Raw genomic sequence first — 24,473 nt, 5'->3', positions numbered from 1 at the left:
CTTGATATCGCTCACCGAGACATTAAATGTGAGAATGTTCTTTTAACCGCCAACCAAAACGCAAAGCTGTCAGATTTTGGTTTCGCTAGAATATGTGTAGATAAGAAGCTAAAAGAAATTTACAGCGAAACATTCTGCGGATCCCTGTCTTACACTGCACCGGAGATTTTACAAGGAACACCCTACTATCCCAAACCGACAGACGTTTGGTCCTTGGGCATTGTAGTCTACGTGATGCTAAACAGAGCAATGCCATTTGAAGACAAACACATAAAGCAATTGTATCAGGCGCAAGTGAATAAAAACTGGAAATTTAGATCGCGATACATAGACTCATTATCTGATAATTGCAAACGTTTAATAACGTCTATGTTGGAGCCAAACTACCTACACAGAATTAAAGTCGATCAAATAATTAACAGCCATTGGATTGCTATGGATTCTAGATTGTCAGGTAACAAATCCTGGTACAAGAAATTACACCCGCGTACGCGTATTAGAAATTCATTATCACTTGCTTAAACGGTGAAGGAATATATCGTGAGGAAACCTACATACCTGAGGGATTTAAAAAAAAATCTCAAAGGTATGTGAAGTCTACCAATATAATCCTCCTCATTCTGAGGGGAGACCCGTGCCAGCAGTGGGACAGTAATGGGTTGATGATGATTGCACGCAGAAATATATATTTTGGTCACTATAGTGTGTGATTGAGGTTTTTCATTTAATTATAAAAGGATAATTTAGTAATGAGTATAAAAGATAATACACGTGATTTTCAGAATGGACGCAACAAGAGACATTGGCTTTCAAAAGGGCTCGAGAAGAGAAAGATACACAACAGAAAAATTTGCAAATATATGAAACAAAGCCTGACATAGAGGTTGGCCTCTCACATGCCTCTCTTAATCCGGGAACGCGCCCAATGGCTGGCTCTTCCTTTTCGTAGTACGTTTTATTGATATATGAATTTTAAAAATAAATCATGTATCTATCTAAGCAGGTTACATTTTAGTTTATAAATCGTTATTTGTCATTCAAGACAGATATATTTTTTTGACAGCCCACATGATTATTAATGTCAACTTTTGTCGATACAAAAATGTAGTTCATCAAATCTGAATATTACTAAAATTGTTACTTTTCGACCATACATCCACTATGCTGCCAATAAAAGTGAAAATGAAGTAATTATGTGCGCAGCAGAGTTATATACATGGGTCCAATGACCGAAAAACTAGATCTTAGTACAACGCAGTCCGACATTTTAGTATTGCAAGAAAAAGGATTTATCTTGGAGAAAATCATTGGCGAAGGCTCTTACGCTAAAGTAATTTGTAGATATACGTGACGATTGCCTCAAAAAAAACCCTCCTTAAACACTTAACACCAGCTATTGTCGCTATTATTTGGCTTGATCCCGCTTATTATGATAGAAAACCAAACATAAATATTTAATACATTGCTTTTGAATAAGGGCACAATAACAACTCTTATACTTGATTTTTGCAGGTTTTCAAAGCAACTCATATGGTCGATGAAACTCGACATAGTGTCTTGGCCTGTAAAGTTATAGACACTGCGCAGGCGCCTCGAGACTACCTCACTAAGTTCCTTCCCAGAGAGCTAGACGTCCTCATTCGAGTAAATCACCCGCACATAGTACATGTATCGAATATTTTCCAACGTCGTGCGAAATATTTCGTTTTTCTGCGTTTCGCTGAAAATGGCGATCTGTTGGATTTCTTGACTCAGAACGGCGCTGTGCCGGAGAATCAGAGCAGACTTTGGATGCGACAGATACTATCGGGTATTCACTACATTCACACGATGAACATAGCGCATAGGGACTTGAAGTGTGAGAATATTTTAATTACAGCCAATTACAACGTAAAGATAACAGATTTTGGGTTCGCGAGAAACGTTAGACAGCGCGACCGCGATATCTTAAGCGAGACCTACTGCGGTTCCCTTTCGTACGCGGCTCCAGAGGTTCTGAAAGGCGTTCCTTACCTGCCCAAGTTAGCTGATATGTGGTCCATAGGCATAATTCTCTACACAATGCTCAATAAGGCATTACCATTTAATGAAACGTCAGTCAAGAAACTTTACGAAAAACAGGTAACCAATTTTGTAAAATTAGTGTCGTACGTAAATTTCGGCTAACTAATAACTTTTTAACAACATTTTAGAGTTAAATATAGTTGACTCAATTTTACATAATCGTCACTATAAAATGTCATGTACTTATATTATTTTCATTGGTCGGATATATGTATACATCGTCATCATCATCATCAACCCATTATTGTCTCACTGCTGGGCACGGATCTCCCCACAGAATGAGAAGAAGTAAGCCATAGTCCACCGTGCTGGCCAAGTGCATGTTGGTGGACTACACATACCGTTGAGATTTTTTTATACATCTTTCAGGTGTGCAGGTTTCCTCACGATTTTTTCCTTCAATGTTTAAGCAAGTGATAATTAATTTCTAATACGCACATCACTTTGAAAAATCAGAGGTGCGTGGGATTTGAACCTCGGATCGAGGGGACGAGTTTCTTAACCACTAGGTTATTACTGCTGATGTATATGTATACAAACGCACAACGTAATAAAGTTATTTCTTTCTTCTTCTTTCTCACAAATATTTCCGTATAAGAACGTCTTAATGAGGTTCCAGGTGATGCGCAAGTGGCGGTTCCGCACGGGCGTGGTGAACCAGCTGTCGACGGAGTGCAAGCAGCAGGTGACGCAGCTGATGGAGCCCGAGGCGAAGGCGCGGCCCACCGCCGGGATCGTCTTCAACGGGGCCTGGATCAACATGGACCCCAGGCTCACTAGTACTTGACCCTAACGCCGTTTACTCAGTAGCAATTCTGTAGTCAAAGCGATTGCATTGATATAAGCGCGTAGGTAGAGGTACTCTACAGAAGAGCGTTCAAAGTTAAGCGTTCAAATGCGAATAAAATCTGCATTTGTGCAGGTATCTCTATGAAATTTGGTTTATACTATTTATTTTATACGCTATATTTATTGGTATATATTATATATTTTATAAAATAAAGCAATTTATGCAATAAAACCGAAAAGGTACTTTGTGGGTCGATCTATGTCGCTACATAAAATCGCGTTGCGTTCGCTCTCTAAAATGTAGTAACTATGTAAAGTAAATTATATAAATCTTACTCGGTCGGAGGTTGTATATTGAACCAATATTGAACGTCCGCTCAGAGATCGTCATACTAATTTACCTACCTACTATAAACAATCATTACAAAAGTTATATACAATACACAATATAACAATGAAATGTTTTCACCGAAATCATCCACCGAAAAAACATAAACGTAGCAGATGATGTGACGACAGTATATTTATATTTTCAGAACTAACTTTTTTGGAAGAATCGCTGTTAAAACAAGCCCAAGAAGAGTCATATAAAAGGGAAAAGGAGAATTTTGAAGAAGAAACTGAGGTTGAGCGACTGGCAGAGTTGAGACGCAAAGGGAGGGGGAAAGGTATGTAAATTTATTTAAAGACAAACCTTTACCATCAAAGATTCTTCATCAATTTTTTCTTATAAAGTAAAGTAAATCATTTAGTAAAGATTCGATTTGAATTCGATTATATTATAATTAATAATTATTAAGGAATTAATTTTAATGAAAGATTATATCCGTTGAAAATAGAAGTAATTTTGAAATTATCTTTAAAAGTTTTTATTTACTTTTAGAGGGTTTGAAAATATTAAAAAATGCGGACGCAAACCACCCAAGATCGCAGCCATTGTTCGATGATAAGGAGAGCGCATGAAAAAATAAAACATCGAAGTTCATTCAGTATTTATTATCTTTTACATTTCGTATTTAATGACTTTAAGTTATTTGTATAAATTATTTAATACAATATTGTATAAATGAATTGTTAAAAATATTGTTGTTTAAATTTAATGATATTCGGTGATGACTTTACTCGTCCACCCCTTTACATAATACGCTTATTAGTATTACATGTTATGGAAGACGAGGGTTCTTTCATCGTAAGGGTATTCTTTATACATCACAACATTTATATAAATTTGGCACAGCGTGGTAGGAACAGGAACTTGGATTCTATTATAGAGAAAACAATACAACGTAATTCAAAAGACGCCAATAAATATGACACATAAATTAGGTACAGGGCTTCACATTTTGAGTTTTACTCCTGAGATTTAAAACATCGAATTTAATATTACTTTCTCTACCAGTTGCCCTTAAATGTAACTATTCAAGTCATAAAAAAGCACGCTATGGTCCATATATTTTCCTTACTTCTATGGAATATTGAACCTTTGAAGATTTTTGTTGTGCGAAAGAAGTTTTATACAATATAAGTATTAAAATCTTAGAAACACTATATTTTTGGAGCACGAAAACATTGAATATGTCCAATGTCTTATATATAAATACATTTTAATCGCTAACAATGAAAACTCTTAGAAAACTCAACACATAGGTTGCCTCTGACATATCAACTACTCGTAATAACAACTGGCATAACGCTTACGACTATCATGCAAACACTTGCAGCAAATAGAAATGAGACCAGTTTCATATTGTCGCTCTTCAGTCATTTTTATTAACTACATAATATTATTATATTGGGCTAGGTACTGCATTACAATGATATAGAAATATGCAACTTTAAGTAAACTTAATTATCCGATGTATATATAGTATGCGACTTACAGCCATCCAGGAATATTGATAACTGAATTACGTTTAACATATATAGCATATAGCACTGGAATGTCTATTGTTGCCGTAGTAATGATTTGCATTTTTACTGAAGATTATAAGGCCAAGTACACATGGAGCTGTAACATAAAAAGGTCTAGTAACACATATAACAATAAAATTTCCATAGTAATAAATATAGAATATGTACACGCGTTACGATATACCTATTTTAGTTTCATTTATATTACAGCTATTTGTGTACTCGGCATAAAGTATCGATAGTCCAATTAAATACTTAACCTACAAAATATTAATTTATAATTTAAATAATAATCTTTTTAAATACAATATTTTCTCTTCAATATCTTATGAACCAATAAATTCACGACATGATTTTTGGCAGTAAAACTCAATAAAAATTAGTTACAATATTATCGCTCCTTTAATACTTTAACGCCAAACATGCTGTGATCGCATCGGATACACAGAATAGGATCGACACTTCGTACAAACAAACGTCGGCACTTCGCACATAGCACCACGAGCTGACACCAATGATATTTTAGTACACCAAGAATACTTTCGTAATTTAAAAAATTAATACATTACACGTCACCTCGGATAGCATCCGAAACGTTGAATTTAAATTAAAATCGAAATACAAATGAAACACATACATACATGCTCTCACGGGGAGCTGCCCGAGGCGGCTGAGTGGTCCGAGCTGCCCAGATTGTCCGAGAGGATCGAGTGATTCGAGCTCGCCGAGCTGCCTAAGTAGACCTGGTAGTCCGAGTTGGTGTGCAAGCTTCCCGAATTGGTTGAGCTGCTCAAGAAGCGCAAGCGGACCGAATGGTTCACTTAAATCGAGCTGCTTTGACGGCCCGAGTTGTCCGAGCTGCCCTCGTGGCCCGAGTTGCCCTGGTCTCCCGAGTTGCCTGAGCTGGCCGGATGGCTTGAGTTGCCCGAGCTGCCCTGGGTGCCCAGGTTGCTCGTGTTGCCCGAACAGCCCTCGTGGTCCGAGTTGCCCGGATGGCCCGAGCGACCCGAGTGGAGGCGCTAGTGCGCGCGCGCGGCGTCACGCGGGGGACAGACAGCCGACGCGACGCCCGCCGCTGCCTTTACTCTCATCGTCTGATACACCATTACAATAAATCCATTAGGATAAAAACCAAAACAATTTCAGAAGTAAAATTTTTTTTTTGGAAGTAAAGGTGCACTAAATTTCTACTTTTTGCCAAAAATGTACTTCAATGTTTCTGGTAGGAATGTAATAAAGCAGTCATTTGAAGTTCCAACTTAACCCGCAGTAGCGAACCATTTGTGATCGTCTTCAGATATGACTTACTTTAGATTATACAGATGTGCGTGATTGTACAATTATTCAACTTTAGGCAGATGTCCGCTTGTTTATCCTTTTTTGTTAACGAGGGGAAACCTTCAACAGGTACCGGTAACGACATTGTAGCATTTTCTGCCAGGCAACTCCTTTAAAATGTATCTATATGGCAGAAATAAATTCCTTTGGATTGTTGATGTTACAGTGGTATCACTACAACAACAAATCGAGTTATAGAAACCATTATTTTTTTACCTAATGTATGTACTCTCTATGTGTATATTGCGAGTTAATATAATATATGAAATCGATTAATTCATTAAACAAACATCAAACAAGTAAATTAAAATGTATAGAAAGTTATTACCAAAACCACAAAAGTGTAAGCTTGTTAAGAATTACAAATCCTTTATAAAAATCCACTGTTAACTGTGTTAAGTGAAATGAGTGATACACACCAAACCCTGCACTAGTGTTGTAAAGCGTAAAGTTATAAATGGCATTTTAATTTCTAAAAGTGTAGCAATTGATAATGTATTTACCATAGTACGAATTCCGAAATACGAACTTTAAAACAAGACCACTAAATTAAAACAAGTATTGATTTTAATACTCTAAACTAAGTGAAGTAATACTACATAATAACATAATAACATCAAATATATAGCCCCAAGAGACCAAACATTTTTTGCAAGAAAACAACTGTTTTGAATAGATTGTCCAAACAATTTTAATTAAAAGGTGAACGGGGTAAAAAATTGGAAATAAAACTACCACTAAGTCTATGATTATATAACTTAGAAGACGGGTCATAGGACCATTTAAAGGGTAGGACGTACAGACCAATTATCAAGTAAAAATGAATTTGCATTAAATCTTTCAAGTTTAACTAAACGATTATTCCCATAATAAAAAAAATAATTAACGTAACATACACTATAAGTTTTTAATTATATGTATATTATCGTAGACTCGACATACATTCAGTTCTTAATAAAACTTTACTTAACTTACTTTACCCAACTGGTACACCTCTTTTTGTAGATTGAAGTGGGTTGTCTCAACTTGTTTCAAAGTCCTCTAGTTTTAACACCACGACACGTGTCCATTCAAACAATTACAACTTAACCATTTGTACTTGATAATCGTTCTATCATCGCGAGTAGTACATTAGTATTGTTAGTAGAGCGGACTTACTGGCGACGTGGGAATGTCACCTGAGCAGTCGTCGTGTAGTGGACACACGAGGTCGCCGAGGTCCAACTCGTCCTTGCTCTTCTTGCGTTTCAACGAGAACTGGCTCTTCTTTGGTACCTGGAAATCATTAAAAAAATATCGAAGTAACAGACGCGCATTCAGTCCACCTGATGGTAAATGGTTACTGACGCTCATGGGCATCTGTAATCAACGCCAGATTCGATTAATCCTGAGGTCGGACACAAATGCATTGCTACCCCTGAGGACTACGTTGGAACGCCTCGTATAAGTATATCTGAGGGTGGTAGAACCCTTTGTGGTTCGACTCCGGCGGCACCACCGCCACACCTATTTCTACCTAATAACAGCAGTGTTAGACGCGGCTGTGTTCTGTTTTGAAGGGTTTGGTAAGGGAGACAGACTTTTCCGAGGCGTTCCAGCTTAGTCTTCAGGGGTAGCGGCGCATCTGTGGCCGACCTCAGGTAGGAATATCGAATCCTATCTGGGGTTGATAACGAATGTCCATGGGCGGCAGTAGCCACTTACCATCAGGTGGACTGCATGCTCGTCTGCTACTCCTACATTATAAAAAAAATCTCTAACCACACCCTTCAAATCCGAAGACAGCAACGTTTTCTATTATAAGACAGAAATAGGTGGGGAGGTGGTGCCTTCAGAGTCCAACCACAATGAGTTCTACCACTTTCAAAAGTATATAATATCTTTTATTGAATAAGTAAAATTGAATTTATTATATACCTTATATTTGGTAGTAGCTGTGAGAGGCTGATAGCCTAGTGTTTGTTCCGCGTTTCGCTTCTGTTGTATCACGTCGCGACCGAGTAAGTCGTTAAATCTGAAAATTTGACAACGGCTTTTATTAATAAAACATTTCTGTATGGGTCAACAACTCACGAAGTGAATTTATGTTTATTTAAGCATACAATAATGTTATTTTATAACATACCTTTGTGTTAAATGCCGCCGCAACAAAGTTTTGTTTGCCGGAATGTTTAGTAGCGCCGCTAGTAACTCCGCGGTAAATCTAGGCTCCAATAACATTAGGCCGCCGTGTACACCTGAAATTCAGACATAATTCATTTATGTTATGTGGATAAATTTTCGCAATAAGATGTCATGTATAAACTTAGGATAAAAACTACTTCGCAACAATGCGCTACCAATCTTTTAGTCCGCTCTGAAGTTGTTGCACTCAGGTATAGTCAGACAGTCAATGCAGTCTCGCACAATTACGTGCATGTACTCCTTAGCAACAGTAAGGGCACACTAACGCAGCTATGTACCCGTGAGCGAGAGCGGGTAGCGGAAGGTCCCGGAGAATCCCGCGCTGTCTTCGTCTCTCTAATATCTATTGCGACGCGACTCGATATTCGGAGCGGACTAGCAGTTTGGCGCGGACTCTACATTACACTACATTACTGACCGGCGCCGCGCAGGTTGGGCGCGTACTCGGCGAGGTCGATCTCCTTGAGCCACTGCATGACGCGGTGCGAGGACCAGCGCGCGAGCTCGGCGGCGGGCGGCCGCTCCGCCTCGCCCTCGCCCTCGCCCAGCGAGCCCACCGCCACCGCCTCGCTCTCCGCCGCGCGACGGATCATCGTGTCCGGGTGGAACTTGTTGTCGCGCAGCACTTGGATACCTGGAGACATTCACAGGGTGATAGGTGAAACAGGGGACATATTGCAAAAAGGTGTACAATGTTCATTTTTAACATGTTCAATCATTCAATGAAATAAAGTATTGCCGAACATTTAACACGCCAAAAACTTAACGAAAGGTGACGAACCATGACCATGTAGCAAAGTAAGTGAATCTTGATAAAAATAAATCCTACGCGTGGTATGATAACTCACTACTGCTATCGTGATTGTACCTTTTATGGATTTTTTTTTTAATTTGGCAATTTACGTCCAGGTGATTACAATATATTCGACTAGTTCTAACTCGAAAAATATACAACAAGTCTATAGTACAGGTAACCGTGTCGTGTGGAGGATGCGTGTAGAGTTTTGAACTTTCGTAATTAAGTATTACACGAGTGTCATGTTATTCCGCTTATTAGAAACGCATACATCGCGTGCGCGACACGTAATTGCGCGAGCAAAATCGCGCGCACGCTTTATGCGTCCAAATCTTCGAGCGTGCGCTTACCGCGTCGTATGGAGAGCGCGTGCAGCGCGTGCGCGACGCGCAGGTGCGCGTGCAGGTCGGTGTGCGTGAGGCGGTGCAGCAGGCGCGCGTCCAGCGCCGCGTCGGCCGCCGCCGCGCGCGCGCCGCACGCGCCCACGTCCTCCAGCCAGCGCAGCGCCCAGCCGCCGTCCAGCTGCCCCGCCGCCGTCAGCAGCGGGTCGCCGTGACCGCCCTGCGAGCACACACATATAAATATAGATATGTAGTCTATTTGCCACACGCGCACACACACGTAGTCCCACGCCGACTGGTCACAGTAACTGAATAAGGGGGACAGCAGTATCAAGAGCTACTGTGAAATAATTTGGTGGAGATAAGAAGAAAGTATACACTTTCCTCTCAATAATTTCCTCTCAAGTAAATACTTATATGACAACAAATAATAACGGCTTCTTATGACGGACTATACGGTTTCAATACAAACAAACAGCACGAATTAAGTCGACAAGTTTAATTGTATACAGTTGTTTGCTTTTCTTAGAGACTGCACGCGATGTTAATCGTGCTTATACTATTGCGAATTGACAGCATGCGTCGACACCACACCAGCGCAACTGAAATTTGTAGGTCACCTTCAATATTAAATAATTTTTAATAAAAATAAATTAAATTAATGATTTAAGTCTTATTATTAAGAGACAGAAAAAGACGCCTCGACTGACCAACATATCCGTGACAGCCAGAACGATCTTCTTCTTGTGCATGGGGTGTTTGATGGCGAGCTCCTTCTCGATGGTGGCGGGCGAGGCGGCGGCGAGCACGCCGCGCGCGCTGTCCGCGGCGCCGAGCCACGTGCGCGCCGCGGGGACGTACGTCTCCAGGCCGACGCTCTCCAACCAGCCGCATGTCGTATCGCAGTCCCACTGCCGGATGTCGGTTGTTTGCCTGCGGTGTAAGTGTTATATGTTGTCATAGATAAGTATAGATATCGCACCGCCTTGTTATTGAAGGAAAACATTAATTGACTGACACATAAGTAAAATGGCTGACTGTTTTACCATTACGTATCCGACTGTCATGGTATAATTTACGCGGAACAATGCTGCTGACATGTGCAGTTAGTTAAGTGGTGCACACAATACGAAATCGAAGAAAAAGTACAGAGATATATCGTTTAATTCGTAAATGCTCTAAAAACTACTTTTTTTTTTAAATATTTGTCAAACACGAAAATAAATTACAGTGACAATTTCAATTATTAAAACTGTATTTCTTTATAGGGAGCTTAAAATAAATTAGTAGGTACTCGGAAAAGACTGTTTCGCTAATCTTATTTCAGAATCTATAAACGTGTTTGAAACATTGTACTTACTTACAAGTCAATATTTTACATTCCATGTAAGCCCTCATCAATAAAAGATATCAGTTTGCAATGGTAGAGTTCACGCCAAATTGCTAGTCCGCTCCGAATATAGAAATTAAAATTGTAGATATTAGCGGGACGAAGACAGAGCGGGACCTCCTCGGCACTCGTCCGCTGCCCGCTCTCGCCCGCGGGTACATAGCCGCGTTAGGATGCCTTTACTGTTGCTACGGAGTATATGCTTGTAGTTGTGTTCGACCGCATGGGCTCTCTCATTACACCTGCGCGCAACAACTTAAAAGCGGACTAGAAGTTTGGCGCGGACTATACTAACTAGGAAGTAACTTTCGCTTATCTTATTTCAGACCTTGTAAACGTGTGTGAAAAATTGTACTGACTCACAAGATAATATTTTACACTCGCTGTTTGCACTCAACGATAAGACACTTCGGTAAATAATGCTAAGTGCAGAGCAACACTCACCAGGGCATGGTCTGCGGGCGGTGGCGCTGCGTGGAGGCGCGCAGGTCGCCGCGCGTGAGGTCGTCGCCCTCCAGCCGCACGCCCGCGCCGCTGCCGAGCCGCGCGCGCACCTCCCGCAGCGACGGCGACGGACTGCCGCGCGGCACCGCCTCGTCCTTCTCCGCTGTAACACCGCGCGACGTAACGATATAGAGCTGGGAAACCACCCACAGACGTTAAGGTGCACGCTTCTTGTATGCCTGCGTTAGTTTGACGCACCTATTTAACTACAAGTTACATGCGGCTCACAGTATGCGCGTGATCCGTGCGTGCTCAGTTCTTATGTCATTTATACAGTGCGGTTCGCGCACTCCGTAGGAACGACATGTAAACAGAACATGCTATATACTCCACACGTACTCGCGAGCTGTCTTTCGCGAACAAGCGCATTCGCCAAATTTAGGTATTTACGCACCCTTACATATGAGGCAACCATTTTAGTCCTCTAAGTGGCAACGTATCTGTGATTTTGTTTTTACACTTTATCGATTACAAAAAATTAACACACCAAGATTGTAATTTGATACTTATTTACATTTTCTAATATCGCATCGCATAAAATTATCATCATCATTATAACATTAAAATCCATACTATACATGTTCTTATACAAAATGAATAAGCTCCGAAAATGTACAAGCAATAATCATGCAACTCGAGCCTCGTACTACAAGGTGCCGCCTATAAAAAATAAATAAACCAAGAATCGAATATATTATGTAACAGAATTAATTCGACTTTTTTAATATATCCTTAAATCTCGATTAGTTACAAATTGGAAATTAATCATACTTTAATAAACAATATGTAACAGTAACGTCGAGGTCTAATGATTGAGATGCAGTCAAGGAACGACATAAGCAAATGAATGAATGATAGACATATTGAAAGGTGAAGTTTTAAGAATGTAACGAAAGGTGAAAAAAGCTAAAAAATATTTAAAGATTGCCAGTCATAATTAATATTTTACCGAATAACATTAATGTTATAATAAGTAGATTTAGAAATATTATGCATATATTAGCATGGAATGAGTTTTATCCAATGTAGTCGCAGATTTAAAATGTAAATATTAATTCATTCAGTTAACTCAAAATATTAAATACTTCACAGATAACAACGTATATTATGATAGATGCAACAGTTATTATCTTTTAAAAATAATATTTTAAATACTTGCATAGAATAAACCAGAGAAATATTTTTTAATATTTGAGACTGTGAAAATTCCTGTAACAATACATTCCCGCTAATATAAAGGAATTTTTATATTTTTTTCCTTACTATTGCGGATCGTGCCTATGAAAAATTAAACTTATTTTGTATTACGTATATGGTGTACAGAAATCACTAAAATATCTAAAAAAAAATAATAGACAAATCGGGCGTATCATAAGCCTTTTGATAAAAAAGCAGGGAAGCTATTTAAACCATTATTAGTTACAAATTGGATACATCGGGGATTACTAGTACGAAAGGCTAGCGGGGTAGAGTGCAGCGGGGATCGCATGCGGGGTGAAGCGTCCCCAGAGACCTAGGTTCGGCACCGAGTGTCCGCGGCCGCGCGCCACCACCATGTTGTTGATGTTGTTGTTGCTGTTGTTGATGTTGTTGATGTTGTTCAGTTTACCGAACGCCACGCGCGCCTCCGACGTGATGACGGACGAGCGCGGCAGCGACGAGTACATGTGCGTGTTGCGCTCGATCTGACGCCCGTAGTTCGCTGGCGGCGTCTGCAAACGAAACAGGTGAACGTGAGAGTTGTCACACACTATGAGACTATATTCCCGTATTTTAACAACTCATATATAAAGACAACATGAAGTATTCTATTCAAGAATTGAAATTAAACAAAGCAAGTTTGTAGTAGCAGCAATAAATCTGATACTCATATATTTATTATTAGTATTTAATTCGCAATTTATTGAAGTGGAAACTTCTGTAGGCGCGTTGAGCACTTTTTGGGCGAACACATGCCATGGAACTGGCATCATTGTCACCGAACGCTTTATGATCAAGGATTAAAGATTAAATTGGTTAATAACACTTCTTTATAAATAAAAAAATAATTGAAAACAATAATTTAGTAGCCCGACGATACAATTCACAAGTTGCTTAGGTTTCACTTCTATCAGCACTCCCCAAAGTCAGCCAGTTTTTTTTAAGATTACAAAAGGAACTCATATGACTTCAGATAAGACTCCCAATTCTATCTGGAGTTGATTACAGATGTCCGTTTTCGGAGCAGAAGTTACCTCATACCACCAGCTTAAACAAGGTAATTTAATTATCATGCATTTTAACGTTTAATCTAAAATCTCTCTTTGATACTCTAATAGCACGTTACCCAGGAAAAGTACTAACTATGGCGATCATAGATAGAACACGTTTGCTATGCAGGCATTCTACGGTAGAAATTTACATAAGTTATCTCACAATCCGCTAACCGCCCATACTTGGAACTTTACTTACCTACTACTACATGTCTATGTATGTATACTAATAACTATTCAACCAAACATATGTCTGATATAAAGGGAGGCCGCTTAAAGCTACATAGAGTAGCAATTAATTGAAAGACATACAACTTTATTATGTTCTAAACCCTATTATTAGGCCTTTGAACAAAAACTGGATATAATATCATCATCATCATCATCATCGACCCATTATTGTCCCATTGCTGGGCACGGGGCTCCTCTCCGAATGAGAAGAATTAGGCCATAGTCCACCGCGCTGGTCAAGTGCGTATTGTAGACTTCGCATACCTTTGAGATATTTTTTTTTATAAATCTCTCAGTTATGCAGGTTTCCTCACGATGGTTTCCTTCACCGTTTTAGCAAGTGATAATTAATTTCGAATGCGCACATAATGTCGTAAAAATCAGCCTGGGATTTGAACCTCGGATCCCTCGATCGAGGGGCCGAGTTTCTTAAATATCTATAACAATATCTTACCAATTTTATATATTGTAAATCATTTTATTTCTTTATAAAAAGGTGCAAATATGTCCAAAACATCTAAATTAGAAGACTACAGATTGTATACCTACATTAAAATTTCACTAAAACAATAAATAAAGCATTTGGTAGTAAATAATTTTGATAAATAACAAACAAAGCATCGCTACAGTGTATGTACGGATTTATATAGCTCATAGTTAAGTGATGAAGTCCGACGGTTAATAGAAAACGGTTACTCTGGGGATTCAGAACTTGGGTAGTATTGACACTAGCAGGTTTTGTTTTTCAATCAAAGAAAACTCAAAGCTGACGACAGACATGGCTATTTCCTTTGTCTCATTCGTTGATAAATTACAATCGTTACACAGATTTTTTCATCACTTTTGTTGGTTATGACACTGTTTATATTATACGCTGTAAAAAAGTGATTATAGGTTTGTAAAATTTTTCGAGTCGCACTTGGCTAATACGTAAACCCTACTTAATACAAGAGGTCACCCTGTTTTTAGGTGTTTTGTGTTTATTGTATGTGCGTTCGACACGCACGCGTGCTTCTTGCATCCAATACCACATACAACATCCATACGCACATAAGTCGCGAAGACAGTGCGAGTAATTTGTGTATGCGAATGAAACGCGCGTGTGGGCGTAAATCACGGGACAGTACCCTTACCCGGAGTTTTTACAAATATGACTGTTTTGGTATTTGTTTACGTATTACATACAAATTCCAATCAGCGCCCTTAGCGGATTGTGTCAGAACTAGGAAATCGTATTGTCCCATACGTAAACAAATACCAAAACAGTCATATTTGTCGAAACGAAAAAGCTCCTGGTAAGGGTACAGGAAAAGCGGCCTAATGGATCCATATTGATGATGATTTAAGTATTACGTTGTCGAAAAGTCCATTATTTTTGCATGGTACATTATGCGAAAAATGAAGTCTAATAAGACGCCTAACAAGGCGTTAAAATACTCTGGGAATAAAACTTTTTTATTCGCGACAAGGAACATTCGACTAATGGAGACCATTACCGAAAATTTGAAAAAGTTTCGGCCGCAAGTCGTGAGGCTGGGTAAAACTTTTAGTTGAACCGTGAACTTACACAGGAGTCAAAAATTGTGCAAGAAATTTGCTGCGTAAGACTTTTCTGCTTCTAACCTGCTACCCGATTTAAATTGCAAGAAATAGCAGCACAGGATTCATATAAACAAATCAAATATATTTGCACTTGCGCTTACAATCTTATTAGAAATATGATTAAAGGACTCTTTATAGATATGCGCTTCATATAATTACCTACTCTATAATAAGGTATTGAAATGTATATTTTTCATTTTCGTCCTCATTTCTCGGAAACTGTTGATCTTATATGGTCGGAACTTCAAGTAAATACTTCAAAGGATTTTTTTACTGGGATAGGTATTAAAAAAGAGATATGATACTTACCAGATTAAAGAAGACAATCGTCCTACTCTATGGATCTTTAAGCTTTAATGAGGAGTAAACCTCTTTACCTTCTTACCTCTGGAAGTTTCCAGTAGACCCCTTGAGATTTGCCCGGGTAACTAAGTAACTAACTAGGTAAACGGCCTTCTCCTTAATGGTCAGAGAATCCTGGACCATGAGCTTCCTAGGGAGCAGAGACTTCTAAACCACTACTTAGTTCATACTCACTCTCGGAGGAGCAGGCCGTGATATAGGGGCAGGGTCTGGCGGCGGCGATCGTTCCAGCACACCTCGCTCCGCCGCTCGAAGGCGCACTTCACTGAGTTTGGACAGCAGCTCCAGCTTCTGAGTCTCTAGTGACGATCTTTGTAGCATTTCCTGCGAAACAACAGGAGTATTATTAGTTACGTTTAGATTGGCTTAAACTCTGATAAACTTATACGAGGCGTTCAAACACCTACTGTTCTATTTGGGTTAATTTATGTCTACACGGCAATGGCCGTTTAACAAAAGGCGGACTGCAAACTTGTGCTATTTTAGTTACATACAAATTTTGGAAATACCCCTTTTATATTTTTAATAGAAATTGATAATATTATTTTAAATTTATTTTTTAGATTACGTTATAGTTATATGCATCATTTCTCAAATTAATAAAATTAACCATCTACTAACCTACACCGATGTAAACACCAAACATTTTATCACAAAAATAAAATCTCGAGCAAGACATATTTTACATTGATACATTAATTCCTTATTTTTTATTTACTCTATTATAAATAACTATATATTGTTACCGAAAATCTAAATCAATTACCTACTTATTCGAAGAACTGAAAGAAGTATGTTTATTATACGCACTTCATTATGAAAAGAGTGTACTTAAATCCAGTGCTCGTAAAACAGAGTTACACAATTCCACAATTCCGTGTTCTCAAAGGGGCACGATAAAGTTAGCAATAATACTGATTGAGGAACTATTCAACCTATAAAACTAATTTACTACGCCAGCTTCCTCACTTTTATTATCATTGCCTGAATATTTTGAAATAGGAAGTTGCCTACTAATTCAATATTATGGAATAGTGTTATTTCAAGAATGCATTCTTCATCAAATTCCTAAATCAGAGCAGTGAACTGGAGATAGGCATGCAGATCGGTATTTCTGGTTTCATAGCTATGACCCTACTATAGTGAATAAATTATATAAATCAGGAATAACCTACTTACGGAAAGGCCTTAATTTTTTACGTTATTCGTATGTTATAGACGTAACAAAACAAATAGGCAGTCCACCCTACTATTAAGGGTATTTTATGGACATCTGTATTTAACCCCAGATAGGATAAGAGTCGTATATGAGGCCGGCCGGTCAATATAAGTGTATCGGTCAGTAGATACTGACACTGATTTGCCATTTTTTTGAATTGTTTACCAAAATATAGATATCAAAGGCGGCATCAGATGTCAATTAGGGTAGAGGTTTAAGTTTTCCTACATCCAATCATTTCAAACACACCAACACAAGATATTCAGCGTGAAGAACATAAACAGACGCTGGTCCATTCGGTGGAGAACTTTACCAATCAGGAGTTTTATCTCTGGAGCTCCTCTTATCTCGTTTAATAAAAAGCGCGTCTGTTGTGGGCGCCGCGGCAGACCTATTGTTGTCCGAATTGAAATGTAATGCACGAATGAATTAATGCGAAATTAAAAGGATGTACCTACGTTTAATTACACAACGGGTACTCGGTTAAGCGTTTTTTTATAACCACATTTACATCCAATTGCGATTTACCCAGTCGATCCATCGATTGAGGCATAACAATACGTGACTTATAGTACACACATTGTGATATTTATCTTCATTTCTCATTGTATTTTTAAGAACTTGATTTGTATACATGACTATACAAGAAATGGTTAAGACAACTTTCACAAAAGACTACTCTAGGCAAGTTCTTACCCCGAAAATATCCGATTTCTCGCCCAAAAACTAAACAAAGACGCACGCGAATAGCCGTATAGGTATTAAATATTTAAAATTAACTTTTCATTGAAACGTCCTCGAAACAAACCTCTAGGCCGTTGATTTTATTGACGTTGCAGACCTGCCTGACTCACCATTACTTTTACGCGGCGTTCAAGCCCACGTACGCAGCGGCAAATCGCTCCGATTGTAGATGGAAACCAGACTTTTATACCATTAACTCAATAGTTACAAATAGAACGTAATTATTCCTCTTGAAAGGATAGCAACAGATTCAAATAAGCGTACGTATACCAACGTACACAGAATGTAATTTTATGCCAAGTATTCGGGAATATACTAATATTCGATTCAATAAATTGTTATGATATTATATGTTAAGGAAAAAAGGTAAACGAAAATGGTCAAAATACGATGTTACATTTTATATTCAAATGGGAAATTGTTATATTTTTCAACTTCAGTATAACGATTTTTATTTGAACTAATTTTTTTTATTCACACTTTTTTACGCATTACGCAACCCCTAGTTATTTTATAAGTAAACAAAATATTACATTTCAATGGACCTTTCCTAATAAAATATCTAGGAGTTGTTGACGTTATCGGAATTTGGAAACATCGACCGATCTGAGTGCCAATCCTACTATGTGATTGATAAAGTTATTATTTTTATATCTTCATGATTTTAATACCGTCTGTAAATAATTCTACATTTCTATCAGATCTTTTAATGTTTGATATTATTATATTTTGCATATTTGATTATGTGAAATTTATTGATAAAGTAGCGCACCATAAAAACAATACCGTGCTTTACAGAAATTGGGTTTACTATTATTTTCATATGAGTTATTTTGTGTTTATTTCACCCATCATCTCAGCGAGATAAATGTAATTATTAGTCTAATAAAAAAAAAACCCTTTTGAATTCAAGTTTCTTCAAAATGGATCCATTTATAATTCCATGGCGAACTAAACAAACATTTCCAAATGCCAATGCAATTCATAACAATCGCTAAACATCCCAAATTAACAGAACGCGAATACGCCAACGAGATAAAATACAGCACCTACTTACAACGTAGTTGGCCATCTTTGAAATAAGCTAATTTATAACTGAATGTGTGTTTTTAATTAGTGTTTTATTTACCCGAGGAGTAATTTTACAAATATTGTGAGCATTCGGCAATTTAATTTCCGCCAGATGTGGGAGTGATTGCGTGATATTTACCTCGCAGTGTTCGCTGAGCGGTGTGTAGTCTGCGAGGCGCGCTAGAAATTGTACGACCCACACCAATCATGTTTATTCAATAACCATTCCACTGGGATATAGGCCGCCCTGAATGCTAAAGAGCTAACCACCTGGCATATACCATTTAACGCTAAGCTTAACGGGTTTTATATCACGATGACGTATCTCTAGGTCACAATGCAGCCAACCTATAATTGTTCCACCGCTGGGCTCGGGTCTCCTTATAGTGAGAGGTTTAAACCATGCTCCACCAAAGAGTATTGGTAGATTTTACACGCCTTTTATAACTTTTTATGGCCTTTCGTATGTGCAGTTTTCCTTATGATATTTTCCGTTACCACCTAAGCAAGTGATAACCTATTTCAGAAGTATGACTGGGATTCCAACCTTAGAATTCCACAATGAAAAATTTACTTTTATTTATAACAAAATTGTTTTTTTCTACAAAAGCACAATCGTTAAAGACACCCAAGAATAACTTTAAAAGAAACCGGACAAACACAACCAAGCAATCTATATTTGGTTCAAAGGGTAGATGAGCCACAGAAAGTCATTTCAGAGGTAACACATTTCAATTTATGAAAACCAGCACTATGGCCGTTTATAGAAAAACGAGTTCATGGACACCCGTCACATAAGCTTAAACATACACTTCTCACCTTAGAAGAACAGTGCCGTCGACTGTGGATTAGCTGGTTCTCTAGTAACTAGTTCTCATTCAGCTTCAGAGTTTTTAATTTTGACCTCAATTTTAGTGCAGTAAGGAAAAGATAACGTCTTTTGCGAGGCGTTTCAACTTAGCCCTCAGGGGTAGCAAGATAGGCGGGGCAATCCTAAACTGAGGTATACAGGGTGAATTTTTCAAATAGGCCTTCAGGGCCAAATCCGAAACTATAAGGATTAGCGAAAAATGCTGAAAGGAGTTACGAGCCGGAAATTACGATTAGGATACGATAGCCTAATTACGATTAGGCGGGAATCGAACGAGTTCATTTTGAAAAAAAAATACATCCTATATATTATTAAATTGTTCATTAATAAGTATTTGTAAAGGTTGTACAAATAAATAAATAACCTCAGTTGTCAAAGCCCAAGTATTTGTTAAGAAACGTTAACTAACACGCCTAGTACGGTCAGTGCCCATGTGGGTACCTATTAGCGGAATTTTTCGTAAGCGTGCCTGCAACTTAATGGGAACCATAAACAGTATTGCAGTTATATAAACTAACGGTTGTTAAACTGTCTTGACAAAGTTCAACAACCGTTCGTTGGGGCTTGGCTGAGGAGTTTAAAAACTTCTGTTAGTTTGTCCATTGCATTTACCAAACTACTGTAGACCAGTTTTATGTTACTCCAAGTTTTCGTAGTTGTGAAATAAGTTTAGTAACCTCAGGGCAAACTGATACATATAACTGACATTCTGTATAAGATTTTTGGAACGAACGTTTGTACGTCTGACCGGTTCACTATCACCGGTCCTTGAAAATCATCAATAAACGTTATCTTTTGCAACATAGATAATTATAGATATCTCACCGCCTTGTAATTAAAGTAAGCCATTAAATGACTGACTATGTGTCAGCCTGTGTTATGTCTCCGACTGACATGGTGTAATTTACGCGGAACAATGCCGACACGTGCAGTTATGTGGTGCAAAAACACGAAATCCAAACAAAAATGCGGAAAAATATCGTTTCATTCGTAAATGCTCTAAAAACTACATTTTATTAATATTTTTCAAACACGTGAATAGATGACAATAACAATTTCAATTGTCAAAACTGGTTACATTTTCTTGTTAGGAGTGAGTAATCTTCTGAGTTCACTATCACCGGTCCTTGCAAATAAAATAAAAAAAGTTATCTTGCAATGAAAAAAAGTTCGGTCATCAAATAAAACGCTAGTTACCTTTTGCAACCTCTGCTCGGTGTCGTCGAGCCGCTGCCTGGCGTCGTGCAGCGAGCGCTCGAGATCCGCCATCTTGTCCGTCTGCGCGGATATCTGCTCGGACAGCACCTGCACCTGGAGCTGGAGGCTCTCCTTATCCGCTTCCAGTCGTCGCATGCGGTCCTCCGCGTCATTCTGCTAACAAGTGTTTGTACGTTAACTCTACTGTTATTGTTTGGCAGTTTCAACTGTGTTTAGATACAAGTGTTTTATTGACAAAATAAATAATTTCCTTGAATTTAAGGTACACGGATGTCATTCAAATGCTCGTCGTATGTTACCCATTTATTAAGGCTACCGAACTACCAGGCAATACAGTGTACTTATAAAATAATTATCACAGTTTCGAATTATCAGATTTATCTCAATATCTATACAATTAACACTCATAAATCCACGTAACAATACAATATTCTTATTGTAAATGTTTAATATCAGATCACCTGATATTAAGCAGCTACTGCCATCAAAGGACATCTTGAACTCCAAATAGAGTAAGATTGAAATTAATGACAGATGCGTTACCGTGCAATATAATTATTTTATGCGTTGCCTTTAAGTAGGTAGCACTGCATTGCCACACCCATTAGACTAGAATTTAGTAGTGAAAACATTCCGTTTATAAGACGGAAATAGGTGCTGCAGTTGTTTGCATGTACACATTATTTCCGTTTGTTTGCATAAATTATTTATCACTTGACAACAACTTTTATAAATACACGTATAAAGTTTATTACAATATTGATAAAAATAAAATATGTTGCATAAATATGCATGTTCATAATTTATGTCGATACAGCAAACATGGCTTAAAATAATATCCGAACTTTTTACACGAAAATGCATTGCAAATTATATTAAACCACGCATAAAGAACGAGAAGCAACTGTAAAAAGTTATAACGCCAGCTTGTAAATAGTGAAAACCAAAAATATAAATATGCAAAACAATCGTCACGATCTGTGATTTGTATACAACACATGATTATATTTGTTTTAGGCTGATAAACTTTATGTCTACGTTATTCCTACCTTATTATACGTCCTAGAGGGCACAGGTGGTAGCGAAGGGTGTGAAGGCCACCCGCGATCATGCATACAGCAAGGCGGTGGGACAGGAGGTCCATGGCACCAGCACATAGGAGGCCACCAGCCACCTTCCGGATAACGAAAATGCTCATACGAGTTCCATCTTCTTTGCAGGTCAGGCGGAGTGTCCTCATTACGGCAGCGGCGCGACCGCGGCGATGCGCGGACGCTGGACGGATGTTGGGGTGGCTTCGTGGACATCGACGACCTAGTTTTCCTGTCGCGATCGCTACGGTCACCTGACTGCCGCCGTCTTCGATCTAAGCTCGTGGAACTGTAATCATCTCCTCGAGTTCCCATTGAAACGGCTTCCTCCGCCTCGTCCATCACTTCTCCGCTCGGCATCCACTTGAAATCTTCATCGCAAAGGGTCGAATTGTCCGCTTTTCTACTCGGTGTTAAGGTTCGATAATCGGCATCGCCTCTCCCGGTTGCGTACTCCCTGCCATCGGAGTCGTCTTCGCTACTGGACGTGGATTCGGTGTCTGAAGAATCCGCACGAGCAGGTACCGTTCGATCCGTCCACGTCGAACATTTCACCGTTGCCTCATCGGGGCTGTCGGAATCGCCGCCTGTCACGAGATAAGGGATCAAATACGTATTTGCACACACTTATTAAGGAGCCTCACGGCCGACACCAACTCACCCATGGGTGAGTACATGTAGGAGCGCACGGCCGGGTGCACGTAGCCCTCCGCCGTGCGCTCCTCGTCCTCGTCGAGGGGTTCGGTGAGATACTCGCGGTCGGACATGAGGCTCCTCGTAAACGACACTGCGCGACAAGCTCTCAGTGCTAGTCACCGACGTGCCTCTATTTTAAAGTTTGGCCGCGTTCCAGTACTGAGCTACGTCAGCAACTCGTCTACCGAGCGTGGATTACGTACTCTCGTGTAGGGGTGGCTCCTCGCTGGACTGGACGGAAGTGGAGTCGCGTTCCGATGCCTCCGACGCGGTCGAGACGGGTCGTTCGCTACCACCGGAAGCGCGACGCGACCGATCGTCATGTAATATTTCTTCTTTCAGGGATCGCAGAACATTTCTATCCTCCACGGTGGTCGGATGTGATTTGACCGGTCGCCTTTCATCGATAGCTGACCGACTGTGCAACGCCGCTATGGTTGCCGCAACGAGTGAGCCCCCGCGGCCGACTTCGCGCATGTTGTAGTTCAAAATGAGCCGGCGCTTAGACGAATACAGTTAACGTCCGTGCCCGGAAATAGATCTTAGTAAGTCAGTACATGCGCCTGATGCATTTCTGGACTGACAAAGTTCTCGCATTAACTCTAAGACAAGGAAGACTGGTATATCACATCAACAAGCAGCTCTTTATATTAAGTATGTAAATTTTAATTGTTATGTACACTACGTATTAGCACTGTATCTCGTTAGCGTTACACACAAGATGCACACGGCAGCACAACAATGCGTAAGCGCGGTTCGTAGCGTGTTGCGTGCGGCGCGCTGCACACAACCTAAGATACTTGCGCACTCACCGGCATCCAGTTGACGCCCTCGTACAGGGAGCGCCGCCCCCACTCACTATGTTCATCATCGTATTCCCCGTTAGCGTTTTCAACGTAATGCATTGTTCTATAGGAGAAGCCCCATGCGGAATCGACGCTCGCTTGTATTACTTCAATATTTTCATAAACGACGTCTGGGTTATATGGCGGCTGGGGCGGGTAATACGGGTATACTGGTGCACTTGGCTTTTCTTCTATATATTCCAGTTGACGATTATTCTTCAAGCAATTCATGTTTCTTCCGATTTCTGTGTGTGCCAAATATAAAACATGTACTAAACATAAATGATTAATGGACTATTCCATTAAAACATATTATAGTAATATAAGAGTTCATCGTTATTTCAATGGAATGACATCGTCGCATCTTATATAATATTAAAATGTTGCGCGTCGCGCCATATTCATTGGGTGTCGTAAGCATTGTTCAACATTCTTACAGTAGATCTCCGAGATGAAACTCCCCCGTCACGGAAATAGAACGACAGCTGTCTCGGTGGAATATCCGATAAAAACACGACTTTAAGAGAGGGCTATCCTAAAATAGCACTAACTACATTATTCGTTACTGCGTTAGGGTAATAACGGCCCTATGACTGCTTATAGCGTCTACATCACAAGATAAGCAGACTATTTGTTTACAGAGTTTGTCTACTGCACTGTATATTTAACCTACAAAACTTAAAATGTCGAAACATTAGTAACGACGAATATTTTCTGCAAAATAATTGCTGCAGGGTACAAATTTGAATTTCTACACGCCGTACAGGCAGAGATGCCGTTACCATTGCCGTTTTATTCAACATCATTGCAATATGAATTTCAAAAGAAATGCTTAAAGCCACGTCTGCATCCTGAAATAAGACGGATTTTGAGCTCTGTGACGTCGAGGACTAAATATTATAGAGCCTAAATGATCCTCGTAGTTAAAAAATATATTTATTAAAAAAGTTTAT

The 24,473-nt window shown here is 39.2% G+C and overlaps 2 protein-coding genes across 15 annotated transcripts in view; one reads left to right on the top strand and one right to left on the bottom strand.

The window, feature by feature from the left end:
• Positions 1-809: 809 nt before the first annotated feature.
• Positions 810-3,928, top strand: LOC140751889 (testis-specific serine/threonine-protein kinase 6). Of its 3 annotated transcripts, none has more exons than XM_073085991.1 (5): positions 810-948; positions 1,513-2,121; positions 2,684-2,843; positions 3,390-3,521; positions 3,737-3,928. In XM_073085991.1, exons 2-5 carry the CDS (start codon positions 1,531-1,533, stop codon positions 3,814-3,816), a joined length of 963 nt encoding a protein of 320 aa, XP_072942092.1. In that variant the 5' UTR covers positions 810-948; positions 1,513-1,530; the 3' UTR covers positions 3,817-3,928. The 3 variants fall into 3 exon arrangements, with proteins under 3 accessions (XP_072942092.1, XP_072942093.1, XP_072942091.1); XM_073085990.1 differs by lacking the exon at positions 810-948 and adding an exon at positions 1,046-1,330; XM_073085992.1 differs by lacking the exons at positions 810-948; positions 3,737-3,928 and adding an exon at positions 1,026-1,330 and having other exon boundaries at positions 2,677-2,843.
• Positions 3,835-24,473, bottom strand: part of Liprin-beta (liprin-beta 1) — a 56,316-nt gene continuing 35,677 nt past the window's right edge. For 2 of the 12 annotated variants that reach the window (XM_073085987.1, XM_073085984.1), the window contains 11 exons: positions 20,868-21,044; positions 15,940-16,089; positions 12,831-13,029; positions 11,258-11,420; positions 10,134-10,356; positions 9,433-9,643; positions 8,705-8,920; positions 8,228-8,339; positions 8,020-8,116; positions 7,261-7,377; positions 3,835-5,858 (listed from right to left, as the gene is read on the bottom strand). In XM_073085987.1, coding sequence (XP_072942088.1) covers positions 5,784-5,858; positions 7,261-7,377; positions 8,020-8,116; positions 8,228-8,339; positions 8,705-8,920; positions 9,433-9,643; positions 10,134-10,356; positions 11,258-11,420; positions 12,831-13,029; positions 15,940-16,089; positions 20,868-21,044 — 1,740 coding nt within the window. In that variant the 3' untranslated portion in view covers positions 3,835-5,783. Of the gene's footprint in view, positions 5,859-7,260; positions 7,378-8,019; positions 8,117-8,227; positions 8,340-8,704; positions 8,921-9,432; positions 9,644-10,133; positions 10,357-11,257; positions 11,421-12,830; positions 13,030-15,939; positions 16,090-20,867; positions 21,045-21,937; positions 22,567-22,640; positions 22,853-22,878; positions 23,471-24,473 lie in introns of those variants that run through there. The other 10 variants (XM_073085976.1, XM_073085978.1, XM_073085977.1 and 7 more) reach the window with 10 other exon arrangements.

Source organism: Epargyreus clarus, unplaced genomic scaffold (assembly GCF_041222505.1).
Source record: "Epargyreus clarus isolate Ecla_fem2 unplaced genomic scaffold, WU_Ecla_fem_2.2 ptg000023l, whole genome shotgun sequence".
Classification (NCBI taxonomy): domain Eukaryota; kingdom Metazoa; phylum Arthropoda; class Insecta; order Lepidoptera; family Hesperiidae; genus Epargyreus; species Epargyreus clarus.
This window is presented reverse-complemented; position numbering and strand designations above follow the sequence as displayed.

What these genes read in the sequence shown, in the direction of transcription:
- LOC140751889 (XM_073085990.1), top strand. Translation starts at nt 1,217, where the DNA reads ATGGGTCCAATGACCGAAAAACTAGATCTTAGTACAACGCAGTCCGAC. An exon ending in CATGGACCCCAGGCTCACTA is followed by an intron (nt 2,844 to 3,389) that starts GTACTTGACCCT and finishes TTATATTTTCAG; the next exon opens with AACTAACTTTTTTGGAAGAA. An exon ending in ACGCAAAGGGAGGGGGAAAG is followed by an intron (nt 3,522 to 3,736) that starts GTATGTAAATTT and finishes ATTTACTTTTAG; the next exon opens with AGGGTTTGAAAATATTAAAA.